The 25,198-nt window shown below is 38.8% G+C and overlaps 1 protein-coding gene across 2 annotated transcripts in view; it reads left to right on the top strand.

The window, feature by feature from the left end:
• INPP4A (inositol polyphosphate-4-phosphatase type I A) overlaps positions 1-25,198 on the top strand; it is a 133,288-nt gene that overhangs the window by 62,457 nt on the left and 45,633 nt on the right. For both annotated transcript variants that reach the window (XM_074149348.1, XM_074149356.1), the window contains 9 exons: positions 13,809-13,871; positions 16,104-16,322; positions 17,167-17,211; positions 18,712-18,830; positions 18,946-19,062; positions 20,103-20,182; positions 22,808-22,919; positions 23,891-23,981; positions 24,632-24,779. In XM_074149348.1, the coding sequence (XP_074005449.1) occupies positions 16,217-16,322; positions 17,167-17,211; positions 18,712-18,830; positions 18,946-19,062; positions 20,103-20,182; positions 22,808-22,919; positions 23,891-23,981; positions 24,632-24,779 (818 nt within the window). In that variant the 5' untranslated portion in view covers positions 13,809-13,871; positions 16,104-16,216. The remainder of the gene's footprint in view (positions 1-13,808; positions 13,872-16,103; positions 16,323-17,166; positions 17,212-18,711; positions 18,831-18,945; positions 19,063-20,102; positions 20,183-22,807; positions 22,920-23,890; positions 23,982-24,631; positions 24,780-25,198) is intronic.

Genomic DNA, 25,198 nt, shown 5'->3' with positions numbered 1-25,198 from the left:
CAGCCTGGAGAAGAGAAGGCTCCGGGGAGACCTTATAACAGCCTATCAATACCTGAAGGGAGCCTACAGAAGAGCTGAAGAGGGACTCTTTGTCAGGAAGAGTGGTGACAGGACAAGGGGCAATGGTTTTAAATTGGAAGAGGGGAGATTTAGATTGGAAGAAAGAAATTCTTTACAGTGAGGGTGGTGAGGCACTGGAACAGGTTGCCCAGGGAAGTTGTGGATGCCCCATCCCTGGAAGTGTTCAAGGCCAGGCTGGATGGGGCTTTGAGCAACCTGCTCTAGTGAGAGGTGTCCCTGCCCATGGCAGGGGGGTTGGAACTAGATGATCTTTAAGGTCCTTTCCAACTCTAGCCATTCTATGATTCTATGATTCTATGATTCCTTAAATAACTGGGATTCCCTGTATTCTGTTTATTTTGGTGCATAAGCCCAGGCTAATACAGGAACTCTATGACTATTTTATGAAGAAAATGAATAACCTTTAGGAAAGGAAAAAAATGAACACCTTCCTTACAGAAATAAACTAACAGTGTTAGGAAAGAAGACTGGTAAAAACCAAGATGAAAGTGTGTCAAATTAGTGACTGGAACATAACAGTAATAATCTGTTGGTAATGGGAATAAAGATTAATATAAATAAAATAAATAAATAAAAGTTTAATTTGGTTCTCTGGATTTTTCTGTGATGTTTTTTCAACATTTATCAGAAGAGCTATGAGTATTTTCAAGTGCCAGTCTATGAAGGTTTAAGCTTAGCATACAATTGCAGTTATTTATCAATATAAGTGATTCTCATGTTCTTATTGTTAGTGAAAAAAAAAGTTATCACTGCTTTTATTAGGCTATATAAATAGGAGCTAAGTAAAAACAGAAAATGGAGTTTGGGGGGACTTTTAATCTCTTGAACAATAAGGTAGGAGATAACACAAAATATTCTAGGTTAACTGATGTACTCTTAAACAGATGAGTTCTTTGCAAGTTCAAGGATGAAACGGTATACTTGAATGGCTGTTGAAGAGAAATTCTGAAAGAATGTTTTTTGTAAACATTTCAGACATATGTAGCACTTAGTAATAGCTTGAAAGGTAGCATTTCATTTCTGAATTGCAAACTTTTATATTCTCTGGTTTGTTTTCCTGGTATTTCTCTATGAATCAGCTTTGAAATCCATATACTATAACAGGAAGAAAAGCCTTTTCTATTTTGGATTCGTAAGTATGACAAATCAGCTTTGTTTTGTATGGTGCCTGTTGGTGCATTTTATCCTCAGACAAACAATCAGTTATGTGTGTTGACCCGTTTGCTTTGATGGGTTAAGTAATAGTTATAAAGTCAAATAACCCTGCCACACAGTCTTTTATTTCTCTGAGAATGAAAGTTGGGAGTGCTTTCAGATAGTAGTTGATGCAGAAGGAGGAAAAATGGAAAGAAAAAGTACTTGTGGACTGGTTTTTCAAGAAAGCACAGCTGGGAGAAAAAGTGACTTGGGGACCAGTGGTTATGGATCCCCATGGACAAACCAGACACCCAGAGCATTGGGTATGAGTGGTTTTAAGTGACTGTATTTTACCATATATGTTTGTTGATATTTATTCAGTTTTATGGAGAAATGCACTTGTTAGTACTTGAGATTGTCTGTAGTTGAGAGCTTGGATATCTTGCTATGCAATGAAGGGAAGAGGCAAGCGCAGACAAAAAGATTATCATGATATTTCTTCAGATCTTAAAGTAAAAGCAGTTTTTAATTTTCTAGTGCAACTCTAGTCATCTGGAGCTACTCTTCTTGGTCTTGTTTAAAAACTGTCCTTTTTTCCCTTCTGCAGAAGCACCAGTAAGTGTTTGGCATCCATTACAAAACATCTTTCATTAGACTAGACAAAATCAGTATGCTTAATAGGAGCCTCACAGAATAGGAAAGATCCTTTCTATGTCCAGCTGCATCCATCACTACAGAGATGGCACTGGCATATTTAACTTAATATTTTGGCTTTGAAATCATAGAGCAGAAAAGGAGTAAGATATCTTATTTCCTGAGGTCGGTTTTCATATTAGTGAAATCTGAACATGAGAGCTGAAAAGATTGTGGTTGTAGAGGTGCCTGAAAAAGAGACACAGCAATTACCACATGGTCATGGCTTTCCCAGAACTGAGGAAAAATTCATAGCATGTCTTTCACTATTGACTCCTGCAGTCTGATCTGTAATTCTGGCAGATTAAAGAGTCCTTTTACAATATGACAGATCACATTAGGAAATTCCATTTGGATAAGTGTTTGCAAACTCTGTTCTTGCTTATGCAGGAGTGACTTGGGGAGGAAAACAGAGTATGTTTCAACAGTAGTTATTTGGATGCCACCATTGTCCACTCCCAGGCAATGTAATTTTACCTACAGTTGTAAAAGGCAGATATAGCTGCAGTTTCATTATGTTTGCTTTTATGACAGTTTAACTGCAAGCAAAACTGTCCATTTGTATAGTGGTCATATTTTAGAAAGGGAAATGTTAATAAATGTTAACTTTTTCACCTTCTACCTGGCTGCACAGTCAAAGTTCTATACCTTCTTACCCCCTCTGGATCTCTGAAAACATTCATCTGTTTGTAAGATTGGAGTTTACAATATCAATCATTTAAATTAGCTAAGTTACTTGTGGGGCTTAGGTTACATAAAAACTTGTAGTACAGCAGAAGTGTAGAGAACAGTATTTTTGTGGCTTTCATACTCCTTAGTGTGAACCAATAAAGGGGCTGCATACCTGAGGTTGTCTAGCACTTGGATAACTTCATAGCCAAGATAAGGATGTGATTTGGTAGCTGGTTGGATTTTGGTTGTCTGTGAAGTTCTTAAAATCTGTGTGTGTATTACCACAGAGCCATCCCTCAGATACTTAGCCACAGAGCTGTTCAGAATGGAAGAGTTAACAAAGTGCTTGTTGAATGCAGGCTAATACCACTGTTTCTGCATCATCCTTTAGTAGCCTGAATTTTCATAGGGATTTGACACTGTTATTGCTTCAGTATTAAAAGATCTCTAGGGATTGGATTGAGTGCCAGTCTCCTGCATGTCAACCAGTGGTCCCTGGCTTCATTCCCCATGGTAATGCCAGGCTCTGATTTTTCTTTAACTCACTTTTATTTGGGTTAGCAAATTGCCTGTTTGGTTTTTTTTTTTTTTTTGTAAGTGTATACCTCATAAAGAACTTTTCGCCATGTAGATTTTCACTTTCAATTTGTTTTTATTTTCTTTGTTGCAAAAGATTACTTTTTTTTTTTCTTAATTGGATAAACAAGTTATTATTAGACTTTCCCTCTTCAGAACTGGAAAATGCCCAGAAAGGCTTTAGCTCACACTTTCCGAATACAAATTTACTTCTAAATTGAGACCAAACATGGAAGAATTTAGAATGTTAGGTGAATAATTTGTGTAGTTATGAGCAGATGGAAACAATGTAAAATGAAAAAAAAATAGTCTTGACAATCATAACTATTTGGTTCTTATAATGTTTAAGTTGGTGGTTTTAAATTGTCCATGAACTATGCAAATAAGTTGGTGGGAAGTGACTGAGGAAAGCAAGCCTACGATCAGTAGCTTTAAATTAGCTTGTACCAAAGGGTTCTTCCAGTGGAAAATTTTCAGGGAGTTTTCAAATGAGAAAAGGTTGAAAACTATTGGTATAAGAGTTTAATAATGTCTTATTTCATTTTGTCATACTTCTAGCTTGTTTCACTTCAAACAGTTAAAAAGTTTAGATTTATGACATTTACTGTTTTAAAATTATTTGACGAAGATACATTACAGTGATGTCTGTGATTCACAGTGATATCACTGTGGGCAGATGATCATTTCATGTTTTCAGTGGGAGCAAATAGATTGTGCTTGGAGCATAGACGTTATCCCAGTGATCACAAACTGTCCTGAAAATGTTATGTCTAACTCTCATTCTTGCATCTTCAGTCTATAAAAACTCTCAAAATGAAGCTGTAGAGATGAGATCTGCATGACCTTAAAAAGCTGGAAACAGTAAAATTAGTGCTTCCAACTGTTCAAAAATTTCTTTCCTAAAACACTAGATGACAACAGCATCTGCTAGTACAAGTAAACAGTGAAGGGTGGCACTAAATTCCACATCTGTGCTGTTACACTTAAAATCTTTTTTTATGGGCAAAGATGAAACACATATCTAAAGGCAAGAAGTTGTTGTTGTTATTATAATTAAAGTGTTTACAGTCTAATCCAGAAGCTTGTTCAGATCTAATAATTACAGAAAAAGAAGGAATACTTCTGTACAGGGGAAAGTCTCAATAAATAACAATATAATTAAAATCATTGAACTTACAAAGTGTCTACCTCTTTATACTGCTGTAATCCTCCTCTGGGTCCTAAGGTGAATTCATTCTGGTACTGGGGATGTGGAGGTGTTTCAGCAGTTACCAGCATCTAAAGGACTTCAGATGCTGATGGGAGGAACATGATGCTTATGTTGATAGTTTCTTCTTTTTCACTCTAGTATCCACTTGGGGTCATTTTTATGTTTGCCATCAAGCTTTTAAACTTCAGTCTTTCTTCTTTGGTCTGCAGTTCCACATTACATTGGAATTTACAATATGTGGTACCTTACATACATGTTAGATACTATTTCTTTGTTCTGTTTATTACCTCTAAAACTAGTTTTGTCCAGCCTCAAGTCTGCAGTTCTTTAAGTGACCATGGGTGAGCTGTCTGCAAGTGAGCTGTCCACAGTGTCTCCAGGCATCAACTTTGTACCCTATCTCTTTTTATCCTGCGTTCATACTCCTCTCCATCCTGTGTCTCCACTTCTCAAGTCCTCTGCTATCATACCAAGCCTGTATATTTCTACACTACATCATTGTGTTGGAATTTTAAAGGGATGGTGGTACCATGCAAAGATAAACAAAAGTAAAAACAAATTTGCCACAGGCATCTGGGCAGTTGGAAAAATTGTTGTTACAACTAAATCAAGTTTAATTGCAGGCTAAAATAAAGTTGCAGGCAGGTCAAGATAAGTTCAGACAAAGCAAGCCTGAAAAGCCTAAGTCATCCGGGTTTGCAAGCCCCCCTACAAGGCTTATGGCCAGTCCCTAGTGATGGTAATATGGTATTACAGAGCTACAGGGTAACAGTGCTGCAAGGGCCAACAATGAACTCTGGTAATGTATTAGCTATCGTGTTACCACCAACTGTTAAATATGGAGGTCTGGGTGTGATACCCAGCTCAGAAAGTTCCTAGGATACTTGTCAGTTGAATCTGGGAGTGCAAACCTGGAGATGCCACAAAATACCAATACTGCTCATTATACTGTTTGTCTCTTGGGTTGCCTGCTGTCAGAGAGGACTCCAGGCTTGATTAACCTTTTGCTCTGATCCAGACTGTAACATCCAACTTTTCGTCCCACCCTTTAGCCGGAAGGTATTGCCTCTCTAGCAGAGACAGAGGATGTAGGAACTTGTGCCGATACTGAGATGCAGTTCAGTATTTTAAGTTTAACCTGTTGCTGAAAGGGGCCTTCATGAGATGGTGGGCTCTATACTTGTGTGGCTGAAGCACAGGTACCTGTTCTCATCTGGGCCTGAAGGCAGGACAGGTAGCTGTGGGCAGAAACATAATCTCTGCTGCCTTGCCTTGGAGGTTTGACTACTGAAGTAGGCAGCACGCTTATGAATTTCTGATAAGGTGTAGTGGGAGGCACCAAGAATTAGCAGGAGAAGCCGATGTCACTGTTGCTTGCCTTCAGCATGTAAAAATTGAGTCAAATATATCAGTCATGAGAGTGAGTTAGTCATGAACTCCAAGAACGGAAAGTAATTTGGGATGCATCCTTCATATTTGCAGGCTTTTCTGTATCCATGCGAAATTTGCTTTTAAAAAAAGTGAAGTTCAGATAAACTTGGCCTGTAGTAACACACCAGTTTTGTAAGGCATGTTAGTGCTTGGAGAATTGTCAAAACTCTGACATTTAAGCTCATATTTTTGAACACTTTGTGCTGCAAGGAACTCAGCACTAATATATGCCCTTTGTCCTTGCATAGCATTTATATCTTTTTGTGGTTGTTGTTACCATCCCTGCTGCAGTCATTTTTTAAAATAAACTTTTGAAGCCCACTAAAGTACGTCAGTTCTAAAGATTGATCAGTACTAGTTGTTGAAAACCAGTAGATTGAGGTTACAATTATTTGAAAATTGTTTTTAAAAGCCCTGGACTCCAGAAATCAGTGGCCATACCCTATAGGAGTATTAATTTTCGTCTGAATTTCGGACTGAAATGTTTATTACGCTTGGTCTGTTAGTAGATGAGAGTGAAAGAAAATAATGTTTTTATAGCACAATAAAGTATTGCACAGTGCATACTGCGGCTACACATGTACTTGCTACCTCCTCTGTCTGAACAGACTACTTTAATCAGTAATACGTTGAAGTGAGGAGATGTGAACCTTCTAAGTAAGTATCTGCAACATTTTTATTTGCCCATGGCTGTTCGTATGTTCGCTTATTTTACACATTAAACCAATCACAGTAGTAGTAACCTTTAGCTACTCTTTCCAAACTTTATTTTATCTTTGGGCTTTCTGTCTTACAGCTAGCATCATAATATCCACTACAAGACATTTATTTTCTGTAATAGATCCTTTGTTCAATCACATCTCAGCAAAGAATATAGTATTTCACACTGATAATCAAAGCTGGGAAACCTCAGGGGAATTTTCACAAGTAGGAGACAATTGTTGAAATCTGATATTCTAATAGGAACCTGCTGATCTTACATCAGAGAATGATTTCTAATCAAACTCATAGAAAAATTTCAGTGATATTTGGTGTGATTTCCTCTTATGAGGTCACTTCAAAGACATGCAAGCCACTTATGATCTATTTTTTTATAGGTCACGTACTCTATTTATTCCAGTTTTGTTCTACTGATTTAGGCCTTCTAAACTTAGCAACCAAATATGACAAGTTTCGACATATTCCAAATATTTTTCCACTATGCTTTAAAGTGACCCAAGTCTGTCAATACATGTAATCTTTCCCACATGTTTGTGTTTCAGTAGCTCTGCTACAAGTTAAGAATTCATATAGTGAATGGTATTGGCAGATCCTATTAGCAACAGTTCCATTTATACGTGATGTGGACTTTGCTTTTTGCAAATGTGAAGTGTACCTTCTGTTCAAATCCAGGTAACACATAAGCGGATATGTTGGCCAGCAGGGTTAATTATTTTCCTGGTACAATTACAGCTTTCTATGGACAATTTCACTGGGCCTTGCTTACATCTTCCTGTTTCCTTTTTCTTACCTGAATTCTAGATGTGCTGTCTACTGCTGATAATTCTCGTCAGCACAGTCACTAAAGATAAACTATTGTTATTGATGCTGAAGTGTAGAAATGTCGGTTTCTCTGAAGTTACTGCCTTAGCCTCGTTTTTTTGAAGAGTGTCAGAGTGTTCTTCCTTGTGACTTGCAATGGGCAGATGGTGACATTCTGAGACATCTGAAAAAGTACTTTTTGATGTTTTCTGGCTTTGTTGGGAAATGAAATTGTGGCTTTCTTTTCTGAAAGAGAGGTGTTTGCAGCAGTTCCTTGCCTATAGCAGAAAAGCTTGGAAAAATTAGTGTATCTCAGACTCTTGTCACTTAATTTCCCACTTCCTCTTCTCGTTGGCCTTGATCAGAATACAGCTGCTGTGAAGGGTTGGGAAGATGTGTATGTATTTGTGTGTGCACGTGGGAGGGAGGTATGGGGCACAGGGAGGAACTGGGATAGCACATGTGCATATTCAGAGTGTGCCTGCTGCATTGGGCAATGCAAACACAGAATAATACGGCCCCTTTAGTCATCCCGGAGTCTCCTCTTTTTCCCAGTGCTTGTACTCCTGAATAATTTCTGAATGTATAAGCATTTTTGAATATATAAAGGTTGCATCTTGCTCAAGGCCCACTCAGAAACAGGTTTATCTCTTCTTTCAGTGTCTGTCTTGAGGCATAGCTAATGGCTGACAACTGATGAGCAATATATTTTGCTCCGTTTAGTCTTGAGTTCTACTACTTCTTGAGAAGCAGCTCAGCAATCCATCCTTCCTGAAGCCTACCAGCCCTACTCCTTTTTGGCTGTCATGTCAGCTCACATCTGACTTTATCTGGCTGGTGGAGAACCCTGTGTGAAACTCCATAGTTTCTCCTCACAACTTGGGAAAGAAAGCAAACCAAATGTTGTGGGGCTTTAACCCAGATCCTAGGAATCTGGTCAGGGTTTTCTGGATGAGTTTGAAGTCTTTGACACGGCCAGCAAAGTGGGGTCTGCATGCTGTCTAAACAGATTGTCAATGAAAATATCCAGAAACTGTCAAGACACTGAAGCAGCACACACCACACACCCCTCCCCGCCCTGTTATATCTTACAGGGTGATCTTACTCCTAACCCACAGTTAACAGGATAGGATTGGCATGAGAAAGGATTCACTGAATTTCACTGAATTTCACTGAATTTTTTAGAGTTGGAAGGGACTATAAAGATCATCTAGTCCAACTCCCCTGCCGAAGCAGGATTGCCCAGAGCATGTCAGAGCATGTTACTCAGGACTGCATCCAGGTGGGTCTTGAAAATCTCCAAAGAAGGGGACTCCACAACCTCCCTGGGCAGCCTGTTCCAGGGCTCTGTCACCCTCACCGTAAAGAAGTTTCTTCTCATATTTGAGTGGAACCTCCTATGTTCCAACTTGTGCCCGTTGCCCCTCGTCCTGTCACTGGCAACCACTGAAAAGAGTCTGGCTCCCTCCTCCTTCAACCCACCCTTCAGATACTTATAAGCATTGATAAGGTCTCCCCTCAGCCTTCTCTTCTCCAGGCTAAAGAGTCCCAGCTCTCTCAGCCTTTCTTCATAAGGGAGATGCTCCAATCCTTGAATCACCCTCGTTACCCTAATCATCCTCGTTGCCCATTCCTTTCACTGGGACAGCTGTCCCACTGAGGTGTTAAAATGGGAGCAATGGTGGGAAGCGTAGACTGTTGTTGGCCTCTGTGGAGTTGAATGCTTGTGCTTCCAAACTGCCAGCATCCCATCACTTGTTTGCATGACTCCCAAAAGGAATCCAGGAAAGAGCCTTGCAGTCAGCATCTTGGCCCACAACAGCCCTCTCTCCCATTGATTTAGAAAAATCAGGGCAAACAAATAATTTTATATTCCAGGAAGAAGAATTTATTTCCAGCACAAAGGAATCAGATATCTGGAACCAAAAAAGAATTATTTCATTTAAAAAGACAACCTGTATCGTGGCCATTAGGCATAGTCTAGGCATGCACTGTGTAGGAAAAACAAGATACGTGGATCAGAAATACACACACAAAACACAGTTCGGGAGTACAAAACAAATGTTGATGGAGAAATATGCATCAGCAGATTTGTATTAATAGCATAAGACTCCAGTTTTGCTACGCTGCCTAAATCCTGGTAATAGCCTTTGTGGAATTTTACTCCCACACTAGCATTTATTTTAAATTTTCTAAATACTTCACATTGTTTCATTTCCTGAGTCAATTAGTTATGTCTTACTGAAAACATGTATGTTAGAGAAAGAATTCACGCATTTCTTATTTGTCCTCAGATGCTGCTATGTATTTTTAATTTATACAAATGTGTTAAACAGTAAGCGTAGGAATCAGGCCAAGTCAGAGCAATGCCATGTAAAAATGAAGAGTGCTTGGGAGATTTTCCTGGTGTGCCTGTGACCTAACAAAGCATCCCTTCCATGTGGGAAAATGTAGTGTCAGGAAAGTAAACAAATGTTTATACTGTGACCCTGGAGCGCGGTCCCATTGTACAGGTGAAGCTCAGTGGTTTCAGAGCAGAATGTGGGATCCCATCAAACACATAGAAGACAATGCTAGCAGTAGCCTGTGATTCCTGGGTTGTTTTGACCAGAATACACTAGCTTTAATTAGTGCTCCATTAGTCTGTGAAGTGGATGAGTATTATAGGCAGATAGACCACGTAGTTCCCAAGACTTTTTGTTGTAATCCAGGCTTGACCAAAACTTCCGATTACAGGTCTAGTTTCAGTGCTTTTATCCCTCTGTGTCTTCTGTGGTTCCCGTCTCTCATTGCCTGTATGTTGGAGGGTATTTTCCTACCATCTGTCTGTAAACAACAGCAGTATGAAATCTTTAGCAAATGTTAAGGTGTTCCTGGTTCATCTCCATTTCAGATCATAAACTGTTAGGGTGGTTTTGTGGTTTTTTTTTTTTACCTCTGTTCACCTACCCCACCCTTTCCTGCATCAGGAGCAGCTCAGAGAGGGGGTTAATCTCTGTTTTTTTCCAGTTAGAGCAATGTTGTTTCTGCATTGTGAGCAGCGTGATTATGATGAAAGACAGCTTTAGAAGAGGCAGGCTTTGGGAGGGTGTCGAAAGGACCATCAAATGCAGAAATGTGTTTCTAGTCCAAACTTCTCAACAGAAAATATGACCCCTGTTCTTATGGGCTTTTCCATGTCTGTATAGATAGTGTGAGAACCCTGGCTGATGAGGAGAGAAGTCATCCCGTGTACAGGAAACTTCATGGTGTACCCAGCACGTTTCTTGTGAAGAGAGTAAAGATTAATTTAGGGTAAAGACCATTTGTAGGCTGTTTCAGTTTCTGTTGGTAAAACAATGTGGGTGGCTGACAGGGTTGGACTGCTCTGTAGCAAGACTTATCATTTTCCATGCCATTGTGCTGTACTTAACTTGATAAAAGTTGTTCTGAAAAGTGAAACAGAGCTGCGCTTTTTCTTTTTTAGTTAGCAAATGTGTGTTACAAATGCTCACTGCCACCTGCGGGTGTGCATATTTTTGTGCTCAAAGAAGGAGTAATGAAGAAATAGAAGTGTTGCGATGACAAGTGAAATTAAAACGATATCTCATTAAGTTAGTAGAATGCTAATTGTATTTCAGTTGTGAATATGGACAAATAGTCTTAATTTGCACAGAGAACTAACTGGCCTAAATTGCAGTTTTCTATTAAAAGTACTCAAATATGTTAAAGAGATAAAATTAGGTTTTTAGATTAATTGAGTTTGCTGAAGTTCATAGCGGGGAAGGGTCAAGAAGTTTGCAACTTACAGATTTCTCTATAACTAAGTGGGACTAAGTGGGAGAGGGTGGACAGAAAAGCAAAGAGAAAGAAAGCTACTTTCTGCTGCTGAAATGGCCTTTTATCTAAATATCACTGAAAGGTTGCATTTGGGGTTTTCCACGGTGCACAAATACATTCATTATATCTTGTGTTTTGTTTTATTGTGGAAGACTTTTCCCTGCTCTTGATGAGGTCACAGAATCACAGAATCTTCGTGGTTGGAAGGGACCTTTGAGATAGTTGAGTCCAACCATACACACACACAAAAAAAAAACAAACCAAAAAACCAAACCCAAACACCAAAAAAACCACAAAACAAAACACCCAACCCAACAATCTCAGGCACTAGAGCATGCCCTGAAGTGCCACGTCTATATGTTTCTTGAATACCTCCAGGGTTGGTGACTCCACCACCTCCCTGGGCAGGCTGTTCCAGTGCCTGACCACCCTCTCAGTAAAGTAATTCTTCCTAATATCTAATCTAAACCTCCAGTGCTGCAACTTCAGACCGTCTGGTCTTCTGGTCCTGTCATTATTCACTTGGGAGAAGAGGCCAGCACCCACCTCTCTACAGCCTCCTTTCAGGTAGTTGTAGAGGGCAATGAGGTCTCCCCTCAGCCTCCTCCAAACTAAACATGCCCAGTTCAACATGCCCAGGTCACTCACTTGCTCAGAATTCTGATGAGGGCTTCAGAGAGTGACAAGAAGACTCTTCAGGGAAAACTTACTTTTTTGTCCTTGGTAATCAAGATTCTGGTCAGTGGGAGAGGGGAATATTGAACCAGCTTGTGAGGGAAACCTAGACTTAAGGGGCACGCTGAGAAGGGGGAAATATGTGCTCTTTGTGGAGCTGATGGACTAGCACCTGCCAAGCACATTCTTGGTGGGGAGGTCATTTCAGTCAGAGGCAAAAGTGGATGCTGGCACTACTTACTTTCTTTTGCCTTACGAAGGGCCATGGTAAGTGGGATGTCCTAGGTCATGGGGTAACTAAAGGGGAATGAAACTCTTTTGTCAACCAGTGGATCTGCACTAGGCTTAGTCTGTGTTGCCACCCCCATGAGTTTGACTGGAAGAAAGAATCTGACTCAAGGTGTCAAGCCCATGGCTCTGAGTTTTCCAATTGTTGTGATCTGTGTGAGATTCAGGACATTCATTAAATGACAAAGAAAAGTGAAGTACTTGTGAGGCTAAAAAAAAAATAGCTCTTACTCAGTGTCAGTCTTATCAGGTTTTCGCTGCGAGCTGCTGTCCTGTCAGCTTATGTTCTGCACTTGGGTGGCTTCTGCAGCCATGAGTGATAGGGTTGATCCAGAACTTCACCTCAGATCCTGAAGCATGGTCATTAAAGCTCATTGTGTCTTCTTTGAAACAACTTTTGGAGATGGGATGCTGGAATTGCTGAAAGATTGGTCTTTCTGGGATTGCTGGCTGCAGGAGTGGTACCAGCCTTTTATAGCATCTAATGAAACTATCTGGTGGTTTAATTTGGTAGGAATCATACCTCCATTGATTTCTATCAAAAACATGATCGTAAAGTTGTAATGATTGAAGTGGTTGTAATTCAAGAGAGTGATCAGAGCAGCTGTCATTTAGGTCTGTCAGGCTATGCAGTGAATAGAGGGAAGTCATCCCTGCCTGAGCTAGCACAACTGTAGGAGGGATCCAGTTTGCCCAGCTGCAGCATCAGGTCTAAGCCAGTCTTGTAAATTCTTTCTATAATTAGAGAGAGAGAGAGAGAGAAAGGTATCTTCATGGGGTGATTCATCCCACCTACCTTGGAAAATGGTGACTCATTCTCTGGAACTGCCTGTATCTCACCATTGACTATACAGAGAACCTGGGCAGTGAGTTGAGATCAGATACCTGCCTCCTATGCAGTTCAGATGAGATAAAACCCTTTCCATAAGCGTTAAGAGCTCATACCTATGTTCTTAAGCAGTCTGAGGTAATTGGTAGGGCTGGCAATTAAATCAAAAAGCTCAGACTGGACTTTCCCATCTCTTTTATTGTAGTATGGCATGCGTGGGAGGTCTTAAAAGGCAACTGTACTTGAATGATATGGTACCACTAGCAAATACAAACCTTCAGTTAACATGTAGATTTAAAAATAAGTCACTTTTGCTTATTGCTAGCTGTTCGTAGAAGCCTACCTCACATAGCAATTGCACCCAGTGGAGAAAGAGCCCTACATCCTGATCCTTTGAAATTCTGTGTTTTGACACAGGATTTTTTTTCTCCTGACAGTGGCAGTTATAACTTCCAAACAGCAAGATTGTGAAAGTGTAACTATAGAAAAGCAAGCGTAGTAACAAATGCTGTCTCATACTAAACATATCATACACATTCCTTTTTCTTTATAGCACCAGACCTTTCAGTAAACACGTTAGCATGTTTCTTACAGCTATTCTACCCACTCACTAAATGCTGACCTGAAGTCAGTCCTTTTCAGCATAAGCTGATTTCTTTGTGCTCCTGCTCTGACTGGCTATTGCTATGACTAGTGCTGGGTGAGGTCCAGCAGAGGATGATACTCTTTTTCTAGTTTCAGAAAACTTTATTGTGAGAGCTAGTAATCAGAAGTTAAATTTACAGTTAATCTGGGAATGATACCTGCCTGTTGGTTGTGATTTGTGCTGTGTAAAAAGGTTGATTATTCATGCTGATTATTTTGTTAATTTTTCAGATGTGGACTTAACTGACGTTACGATATGCAAAATCCCTCCATACATGAGGAAAAGAGCCCTCTGTAAGTATGATTAGTGCCAGTAAATTAAAAATGCATCATTAGGTGAGAAATTAATATTGCAATTTAAATGAATAGTTGAGAACTTAAGAGAGACTTGGAAAATTATTACACTGAGTAATATTTAAATGGAAATATTTAAAAAGCAAAGAAAATACCTGTCCCTATTTTAACTCCTTAAGGATTGACCCTTTTTAGGGATGTCAGCAGCTACAGAGATTTTATCTGAAAAACAACTGGGCTCTTTAACCTAACTACTGTCTGACCTGTACCTATGTGAACATGTTAGTTATTCTCTAATAAGGTATTTGTAGGATTTCGGGGAAGGGACTATAGCATCCTGTCTAATTCTCTGCAAGTGCATTTTGGAGGTGTTCTGTTTCATTAGACATTTAGGTTTAATGGACTTACAAACCATTAAACATCATGTTACGTAAAGAATAAAACAAGGAAAACCTATTGCTGAAAGAAGGGGAAGAAAATAGAATGGAAAGGCTTGGAAATTGGCAAAGAATTTTGATAGAAGTTTTATTTGACAAAATCTGAAGACATTCAGTACTATATAAGAAATACTGGTGTTTCACTAGCCAGTTAATCACTTAAACATTAAAAATAAAAAAAAATATTTAAAAAAAAAAAAAAAAGGAAGGAAAAAACCCCCATGCTTTTCAAACTTTGGAACAACCAGGTTAGCCAGAGAGGTCAACTTTTGTCCAAAACCAACTGGACACAGTCCTGAGCAATTTGCTCTAGATGACCCTGCTTTTGAAGAGGGGGGTTGGATTCGATGAACTCCAGAGATTCCTTCCAAACTCAACTACTCTGTGATTCTGTATGAATTGGAAAACTGCCTAATTTTTGGCTGTCATAATTTGTATCTATAAACAGGGTGTTGTTTTGTACGCTGTCATTGAGTTTCAAAGCTTTTGGGGATAGGATGTTCAGAGCTCTCAAATTCTGCTTCTTCCACTCAAGCATTCTGTTTTTTACTATTTGGAATTGGCTTATGACATTACAGTGTATAAACCTGACCTGAATCACTAAGACAAATTATTAGTTCTAAGTAGCAACAGACTGGCCCATCTGGTAGACACGGCCTAAATTCCTTCCCTAGAATGAGCTCCCCATTTAAAATTTCATTCCTAAGCTCATGTAGATTGCCAGGGTTGTGTTCAATTCAGTTGTCTTAGATGTTTAACTTGCCTCTGAATTTTCGATGTCCAGTGAACCAGTGCTAGTTAAGAAGATGTTTGAGTTCCCTGTGGAGAGAGGGAGATTCTTTTGAAATCCTCCAGAGGGAGATGCTGACTAGTTAAATTCAGAGACTTAAGTTAAGCAGGTTGAATGTTCCTTTGAAGGCCTTCATAATAGCATAAAACAAATATAGAAGTTCAATAACTGCAGTGCTAATGTGGCTGACAGAAGGAACATTCAAATTTACCAGTCGAACCAAAAGCAGCACATTTAACAACATAACCAAATTTTCTGTAAGCTGTGTGTTTCTTTCCTACCGTAACATTTCACTTTATAGGCAGCAAGGGTAAGAACAACTGTCATGGATTTCTGTAGACTGATAAAGTGTAGGGTTAAAGTTCACTTCACTGATAAAGTGAAGGAAAAACACAGACACTGCCATGTGACACAGCAGCAGGCATCCCTTTTGCCTTTTTTTTTTTTTACATCATCCTCCCAGAATTTCAGCCTCACTCTGACCCAGTGGGTTTTATTTATAGTTTTCAATATCCCTTTCTCGTAGCAGTAAAGCCTGGAACGACACAGTGTGCTGACACTAACAACATTTCTTGCCCTTTTGTTCTGTTTTCTGCCGACCCGTTGTCCCTTTGTCCTTAGCCCTTGTCGTACCTCTGCAGACAGAGTCCCCATCTGACAAATTTACTTGTGCTCCCCAGGGATTATGAGAACCAGGAAACTTCATTAAGGATGGTTTAATAACAGACAAAGGAGAAGAGCAGCTGGTCTGTTAACGAGTCTCTCTCAACCTCCATTCTCTGACAGAAGAGCCTTTCTTGCATGTGGTACAGTCTTCAACAATTTGCAGTAAAATGCTACAGATGTACATGCAAATTGAGTTATTGCACATTGCATCTGCTTTGAGTGTTTTATTTGAATGACCCGAGGCAATTTTATGACAGTAGGTTTGCTGCTGTTAAAAAGAACAGTAGCTGATAGTGACCTAAAATTTTGATGTATGTTTTTGCTCTCTTTATTGTTTAGCATGGTAATGTTAGAGGAATAGCAATTGGAGACAACCTGCTGCATTCTGCTACTCTGTAAGACAAACATCAGTAAAGCCAAGCAGCAAGAGAAGAAGGCTTCTTCATGACAAAATGACAGCAAGAGAACACAGTCCCCGCCATGGTGCAAAATCCCGCACTGTGCAACGGGCCTCCACCATTGATGTCACCTCTGACATGGTAGGCCTTTCTCTAGCAGGTATGTACCTTCATGTCGGCTATTGCTGTATTGCTACTTTCAGAATCTACCTTGCACTAATATTGGGTTTTTTTTGTTTAATTGCTAGAAGATTTAGATGTGTCTGATTACCTGGAGAGAATGAGATAAAGGAATTATACTAAAGAGTTAAAAAAATCTTAAACTTACCATTTTTAAAATAGACAAAACATTAAAATCGGAGAGGGAAGAAAAAAAATTAAGCTACATTTTGTGCAGTTATATTTATCAGTCAAAAATAAGCAACAGGGGAAGAAAACAACAAAAGAATGTCAAGGTCTAGGAAGAGTCTTGGCAACCTCCTTGTTTGACATTGTATAAAATTTTCAAGAGAGTTCAGGGACCTGAGAATTATCTCTCTCATCTTTAATGGTGGGTAAATTAGGATTGTAACCCACAGAGGCTTTTCTTTGATTAGTGAGAGAGACAGATACTTTCAAACTTCTCCCTGTTCACTGATCACAGAGGAGATATATCTGATTGAATAATTTGGAGTTAATAGTGGCTCAGACACTAAGTGGCTTTAATCCTGTTGTTTTCTACTGAGATTTGGCATTTTGTATTCCCATACTTCATATAATCTTGCATAGTTTTACATATTTTAACATGTTTTATACAATGAGATCATCTCAGGTTTTTCAAATCATTTTTAGAGACCAAATGTCAGCTAATAAATATTTTAAATACCAGTCATGGATCCTTAAATTAAAAATATTATTTTTTTCTGTAAAATTTAATTTCTTTCTCTGTGTGAGTGCAACTTCAGGAAAGGACTCACATGACAGCAATGTTTGGCTAATCTTGTGTTAATTTTTCTGATTTACAGGAAACATTCAGGATCCAGATGAGCCTATTTTAGAGTTCAGTTTAGGTAGGCTTAGTGATTTTTATGCTGATTTTGATGATACATGCTACTGAGTATGTGTGTGGGTTTTTTATTGTTGATTTTGAAGTGCCTTTCACATAGTAAGGACTGAAACTTTGCTTCAATTTTTATGGAGATGTGGTAAAGTTTTCTTGCTGCCTGTACAATATCTTTTGATAAGCAGCCAGCAGTTTGATTTTGTTATGTTTTTAAAAGTCTGTAATTAAAACATCTGTCCTATAAAATATTAAATATTTGCTATGTGAGTGTTATTTTAAAATGTTTATTTTTTTTACGTGAAGATAGAGTGAAACTGTCTTCAATCTCAGTATATCAGCAATTCAGGTCTTCAAGCAAACTGAAGATCTGCTGGAAATACCATTTTAGGACAGAATATTTTCTAAGTTACTAATTATTACATATACCTTCTTTCCTGTGGTCTTTGCTGTCAAGTGATAATATGAGATGCAAAAGTGACCTATTTCCTGAGATGGTTAAATTTGGACAAAAAGCTTGTGCATTGACTCACCTCACTTGAAGAATAAATGAAAAATATTTTCTTCATGAAAATTCAGTCCACATTTTCAACTGCAGCATGGTTTTCTTGTCTTAATAGTGGACTAATGTTGGGAAGGTTGTGTGCTTAACAGTATGTTTGAAATAAAAAGTTAGAAAATTTTATCAGATGTATGTAATTGTGTTATGAATAATAATCTTAACAAGAACTCCTCAAAGCTGAATAAGGTACTTTTTAATTCATCTGAAAATATTTAAATATCTAGAACTGCAAAGCTGTTTAGTGTACACTACACAAACATTTTGCTTGCCCAGGTAAATTTCAAAATTAACTTTCTGCATCTAGCTGAAGCAGAGTCAGATGACACTGTAGTTACTTGTATCTAGCTACACAGAATTTGGCTCTGAAGTTTAATGTAATTGTGTAGAGTCACTCACTGAAATTTGTGGTAGTTGTTTCCTACTCACCGTAGTCCCTTCTCAGCAGTTAAACTCACAATAACATTTTAGAAGAAATAAATTGCTGTCCTTTTACAATTACAAGCTAGTTCTCCTCATAGTAGTGCTGTTTGATTGATGTTCAAGCACTTCTGTTGGTTCTCCATGGCAAAATGCTGTTTGGTAATGGGCTTAATAGAGTGTGACTTCAAATCAAATGCAGCCGTGCTTGTGAGATTCCCAGAGGAAAACCTATGCATGTACGCTGTTCTAATGAGCTGTGCCGGGGGAGTGGATAGGCAGGTGTTTGTAGTGAACAAGTTTAAATTACAGCTCTACAGCTTGGAGCCAGACTGGTCTGATTGCACGTTTACTGTTTGCATGCACAAAGGTGAGTGATGTCTACCTTTATAGAGTGGTGGTAGAGTGAGTATTAGACCCTTCATGGCTTCATTTCTCAGGGTATATAATATGCTTTTATAAAAACGTAGTCTTACAGCAATATGGAAAAGATCCTGAATCTAAATTTATTTCTCTGTTGCATACCTAAAGCTTGCAGTGAGCTGCTAACTCCATCGCTAGATCGAAAACCAAATAGTTTTGTAGCAGTGAGTGTAACTACACCTCCTCAGGCATTCTGGACGAAGCATGCACAGACAGAAATTATTGAGGTAAGTGGAGAGGTACTCCTGGAGTAGATTTAAAATTGAAGCTCACACAGGAAACATTTCTCCCTAACAAATATCACCTTGCATTAATTTTTGCATTTTTTGTTTGTGATTACAGGGAACAAGTAATCCTATCTTTCTAAGCAGCATTGCCTTTTTCCAAGACTCTCTTATCAATCAGATGACACAAATCAAACTCTCCGTATATGATGTCAAAGATAGATCTCAGGGAACAGTAAGTTTTCTTTATTCTGTTGCCTGCCCAGTCAGTGTGGAGCAAGGAAACGAGGCAAGGAGATAAAACTAGTAACTTGTGGAAGAAAGCAAAGGGGTAGCAGCACTGATCCCAGAGAAGGCAAGATGGGTAAGGGAAGGAGGTACAGAAATGCTGTGAGATGAACTTGGCACAGTGGGGAGCATTGCCAATTTTCTCAAACAAGGCTTGTCTGCATCAGGTTTGGGAACTGCTGACTTAAATTAAGAGGTTCTGTCACTTGTTCTCTTATGTTGTGGATCTCTTTACTGAACTAGATAATGAATGGGATCCAACACTCCTAACTGAGGCCTCTAACCTGTGCCAAAATTTTGGGCCTATTTGGCCCATAATGAAACAGTCCTTTTCAACAGAGCTGCGAAATTCCAGAAATCGCCCTGCCCTGATACCTTAGTGATTTTGTTCAGGGATAAGATTTGTTTCCTTACTGAAAAATGTTTAAGCACCAGCCTTCCTATGTAACTGCTTGGATCTGTGGGCAGCTTAGGCCATTTATTCTCATACTGTTGCCCAGAGTACTGTCTGGTTTTCCATGGCTTTCTCAGGGGCAGTAGAACTGTCCCTCTCTGTATGGTGCTTCATGGGGAGGCTCTGGAGAAAAAGGAATATCTCCAGAGGAGGCAAGCTCTTCAGGAGGAGCCAAGTTTGGGTCAGGAGGGACTTTGAAGTGTTGACCTAGTCAGTTTGAGCCCCTTTCAGTCATTGCTTTCAGTGTTCCTGTGTTGCTGGGTTTACGCTTGTATATATTAAGGGTGCTTCCACTCAAATCCTAGTGAAAGAAAATGCTTGTTGTCCTCCACTAGAAAAAGTATTTTTGATAAATTACCAAATTTATTAAATTTTAAAGGGTTTTAATTAGTTATGTACGGGCATATGTAATTATATTTTTGTTCTCAGACTTCTGTGCATAATAATTGTATTTTGGGCTTAAGTGCTGTGGACAAAGCCTTTGTTCATTGTAAAGGTAAATAATTAAAATTCTGGTACTCATCTTCTTTCAGATGTATTTGTTGGGTTCTGGGATGTTCACTGTAAAAGAACTTCTTCAGGAGAAGAATCACAGGTTGCACTTAACACTAAGGTTTGTAATATTCTCCTCCATTCAGGAATTAATTCTCAACTCTTGAAAGCATGCTTAAGATGTGATGAAAACTGTCTGTGAGATGTGGTGAAACCCTTTAGGTTGGTTGGTTTTTTAGTTCCAGGCCACTGTTAAAGAAAAAATATTTTATATTGTGTGATAATTAAAACATGTAGAACAAGACCTTTCCAAAGTGGTGAATAGTGTTGGACATTGGTTCTAGTTCTACACGTCAAGAAAGTATTGCCAAGGCCTATTTAATTTTTGTGTATTTCATCCTATCACCTCGGCATATTTGTCCGTGAAGTGACAAAATAGGGTATTTTTAACTGTGCTGATGTATAAGGAGCCTGTGATGGGGAGAATGGAACCCATTGAAATGGGGTTATCTTAGCTATTTGGAATACTTTGGCTTAGATAAATCTAGGTTTTATTTATTATTTCACCACCTATCTGTTGCTAAATAGTGATCTGTTGCTAAATCGCGTATTTATCAATATAATGCACTAGGAATAGAAGGAGTCCCATTACAGCAAAATTGATTGTAATTTCCTAGTTTAATTCTTATTAGAAACTTTAGTGGAAGGAACGTGACTCAGGAGGGAATGAAAAAGAGGATGTGACTCTAATGCCAGTCCATAAGGTCTAATCATAGGAATCAAACCACACTCTTGAATGCCACTGTGAAACAAAGTTAAGTAGAGGGTTGGGGAAGAATGAAGAAAGCAAAGTGAGATTAAGGAGAGAGCTCTGATATGTAAATACACACTGTAGTAGTATGTATTGAAAGTAGGACAGGCAACCCTGTTAGAGAAGGCACGGGCAAGTCAGTTGAAGGGGGTAAGCATAATCGGAGAGACTGAGGAAAATTGTATTGGTATCAGTATAATCAGCACTGGAAACAGTCACTATGATAAACTCGCAGAAATTTCTTAGCCCAGACACAACTAACAAAACATGGGCAAAGCTTTTCATGCTAAGAGAAGAGATGGGTAAGGTTTCCAGCTTTTCCACAGTGCATTGTAAAGAAAAAATTTACATGATTTAACAGGGGAGAGCAGATGAGGGAAATGAATCACAAAAGGCACCAAAAGATTGACATTGATGATGGGTAAGGTAGTCTTAATTTATCATAAGTGTGAAGATGAGGGTGTTTTGAGGGAGATGAAGAAGAGGAGGATGACAGGAGTTTCATTGTTCTGTGTTAGACATGATTATTCTGTGAGGTTTATTCTTCCATGACTAAGTTGAAAATGGACTTTATTAAACTCTCTTGTTTTGATATCAAGTATATTCTGATTATCAATTGTGTGTGAATACATACATGTCTTCTGATTGTCACGTAACCTGTCAGATGTGTAAGATGGATGCTGAGTAATGTCTATAAACATGTTGCATGATTTGCATACTTAAACCTATTCTTATAGTCATCTTGTGTGCTTATTTCTTTTGCCTCCCCAGTATTGTCTGTTCCAGAGACTTTATTTTTGTCTTAGTTGTCCCAGCATATCTTTACATGTAAACAACAATCTTAAAATACCATTTAGAATCTATCTTAAAATAATAACAAAAAAGTCTCTGCCAAAATTACTGTGTGTCATGGGTGGGGCAGAAAAAAAGGACAGCTGTGGTAGATCTGGGTACTGGTGTGTATTTAAAAACCAGTAAGATTAGAGCTTTTACCTCACTTGATTCTCTGTCTCTGACTTACTCACTTCCCCCTCAGTCATGTTCATATGGTCTCGGCTTCCCTCCCCAGCAGGGAGATGGCTACTGGTCTGGGAAGGTGGGACAGAAAGTTGTGTCAGTTTGTGCTGTGCAACTGCTCAGCTGTTAGTGACCTGTCTCAGCTGTTAGTGGCCAGGTCCCTGGGGATCTCTGGCGTTTGTTTCCATGCAGCTTCCTGATCTCAGGATCTTCCTCACATCAAGGATCTTTCCACCATTGAGAATCCTCACCTTCTTCTTCCTACACCACTTTTCAGAATCCTTCTTTTTAGCATCGGCTTTTCTTTCTGAAATATCAGGCCCCCATTTTTCCCAATCTAAATAGTCTATCTGCAGAAGGACAAGATGTGATCAGCTTCCTAACTGGTGGCCTTGACTGACTTCCCTATTAAGTGGAAGATTTGGGATGCGCTACTTCTGTTTCGTCCATGCATAATCAAAACTTATCAGTTGCAGCTGTACCAGTTGCAGCTAGGAAGTAGCAGGCTATGGACTGTGAGTTAGAAAGTTCGGTTTCAGACATTCACACACACAGGCACATGCATGTGTGGATGTATGTCCAATTATCTGCTCCCTGTTAATGCCTGCAATTTAAGATGGTTTTGCCTACAACAGGCTAATTGTAAAATCTGAACTCTTTCTGGTTTTACGGAAGTGTTGAAACACAGGCATAGTTTTAGGTTGCCTTCAATTAGGAGGTCTGTACAGCATCCCTGCAGAATGAGGGGAGCATTTTCCTGTTGGAGTAACTCATTATAAAAATATGTAAAAGGAAGTTGAAAAGCTTCCTATTTTAAATGTTCATTAATTTTGAAGATTAATAGTCTTTTATAAGTGTTCCCTTGTTGATAAACAGGTCCACCTCCAAAAAAATCTCAACGCAGAGTATTTGTTGCAGGTCGGCTGAAAGTGACCGTGTAGGTAACATTACGGTTATTGGATGGCAAATGGAGGAAAAAACTGATGAAAGACCTCCAGTGACAAGGTCACCCGATACAATTAATGGAAGGGTGAGTATGAACATTGTATCAAATTCAGAAAAATGCAGATTTATTGCCAGCATTGAAATAAGCTAGGTTGATATCTGCTGTCAACTTTCCTGTGCATCTTGATATTTAGTAGCGCTTTACAATTTCAAAATACTGTAAAGAGCAGCCTAATGGTAACGAAGCGGTTTTGTATTTTGTAGAACTCTTGGTGCTGATTTTTGAGGTTAAAACTCGTCGGGAAAATTTTAGTTTGCAGTGAGTAAGTTTTAGCTTCAGGTGCTCATGCCCTTCATCAGAATAGGCTTGTGGTACTGTATGTTGGTGCTCTTGGTGCATTGATGACCAGTTTCACAGAGATGTGGTATTCCAGTTAACATTGTGAATTTGAAGGTTGCACTCAGCAAATGGGGATGCTCAGGGAATTTCCAGAATTTTTACAGGCAACTTAAAAGATTTTAATAAAACTGAACGTTACTTGAATACTGGATTTTTTATTTTTTTTTTTTTTCCTGGTCCCTAAATATTTGTCTGAGAGCAGATATTTATAGTGCTTTCTCAGCCTAGACATATGCTTAATTATGTAAAGCTTATGTTCTGAATAGCCTGGTGATAATTGCACTCATATCTGTGTATCACAGTCACAATGTGGATTAGTATAATTTAGTATCCAGCCAGACTTGTAGCTGCCACATATTGGTGCAGTACCTTTAAGGACTCTGGAGCCATGCTAACATAAAGTAGTTGAAGGGCTGGATAAATATGTTTACAGAATTTTGAACTGTGCAGTAGAAGTAAGTAGGAATGCTTACGTTGGAGAGTTTAAGTGGATTTATTATTTCAGCCTGCAGTATTTTTTGTCCACAGTAAACATATTAGAAATATTTATTTTAACCATGCATTATGTTGAAGTCTGTATCATAGGATCATCACTGCATAGTGCCCTGGGAGTGAGGTTTTATTCTTTACTTTTTGTGTTTTTTGTTTTTGTTTAGACTGTGTTGCCAGTTGATGAAAGTTTAACAGAATCTTTAGGAATCAGATCTAAATATGCTTCATTACGGAAAGATGCACTACTGAAATCTGGTAAGCTGCTGTGGGCTGTAACAAGTAGGCTTTAGGCATCAGTAAAAGCTAATCTCCTGCTGTCTGCCTTTGGCCCCAGGGCATTTAGGCAGATGTTTCATTTGAATAGGAACAGGCTGCTGACTGAACAGCCCTTTGAGGGTCATACAAGAATAAATTATTTTATCATATGCACTATTTTGTACAGTGAAAACAGCAGAAGTAAACTTTTGTCATGAAGTTGACTGTAGTATAAAATTTTCCATGCAATTTGCTAGTCTGTTCCTAAGCAATCATTGTGGGGCTATGGGAGGGACAGAGAAAAGCAGTTGCTTTAAAAAAAAAAAATTATTGAAGGTTAGATTTCCTGCAAATGATTGTATGAGAGGAAAATGCACAAAACAAACAAACAAAAAGGTATTAAAAAAGTTGAATATGTATTTAATTTCCTTACCAGTGTTTTAGTCGTTTGGAGGCTCTTCCTGCAAACATTGGAAGAACCGTCATTGCAGAATTGGAAAGCTAGACTTTGATGCCTGGTTCAACCCAATCTTTACAGCAGTGTGTTACAGCACATTAGTGAATCAAAGCCATTTACTTTCTAAAAGGAGGGACTTTGTACACTTTTAATTCAAACCTTATGCCTAAATAACATGATTTTAATTCTTCAGTGTTTGGTGGCGCCATTTGCCGAATGTATCGCTTCCCAACCACTGATGGAAACCACTTGAGAATCTTGGAGCAGATGGCTGAGAGCATCCTGTCGCTGCACATCCCTAGGCAATTTGTGAAGCTTCTTCTAGAAGAAGATGCAGCAAGGTGGGTTCAAGCCAGTTTACATGTATGGTTATACAGTAGTGATATGGCTGTTACTGAGTTACCAAGGAATATATCTGTGTTAATGCACAGAGGCACCGGAGAAAAAAATAGCAAAAGCAGCAAGTTGCTGACTGTACAGTTACAGTGAATAAGATTTCACGTCAAGAGTATAGAGATTGAGCTTGAGTGTATGGTAACATACAGAGGTGCTGATGGGAGACAACTGTTGGCATAGTGAACGCTTAAAACCATACTGCAGTTAGCTGCACTTAGGGGTTATCTGTTGCTCTCACAAAACTATTGATAAGGCCACAGAATATAGTATTCCATAGCCGTGTGACTGTATTAGGACCAGCTCATTAGAATACTACTTCTTTTTGTATCTATAATAATTTCTATACTTCAATACACTTCATTTT

This window comes from Numenius arquata, chromosome 1 (genome assembly GCF_964106895.1).
Source record: "Numenius arquata chromosome 1, bNumArq3.hap1.1, whole genome shotgun sequence".
NCBI classification, from domain to species: domain Eukaryota; kingdom Metazoa; phylum Chordata; class Aves; order Charadriiformes; family Scolopacidae; genus Numenius; species Numenius arquata.
The sequence above is the reverse complement of the archived record's forward strand: the minus strand, read 5'-3'. Positions and strand labels throughout refer to the sequence as shown.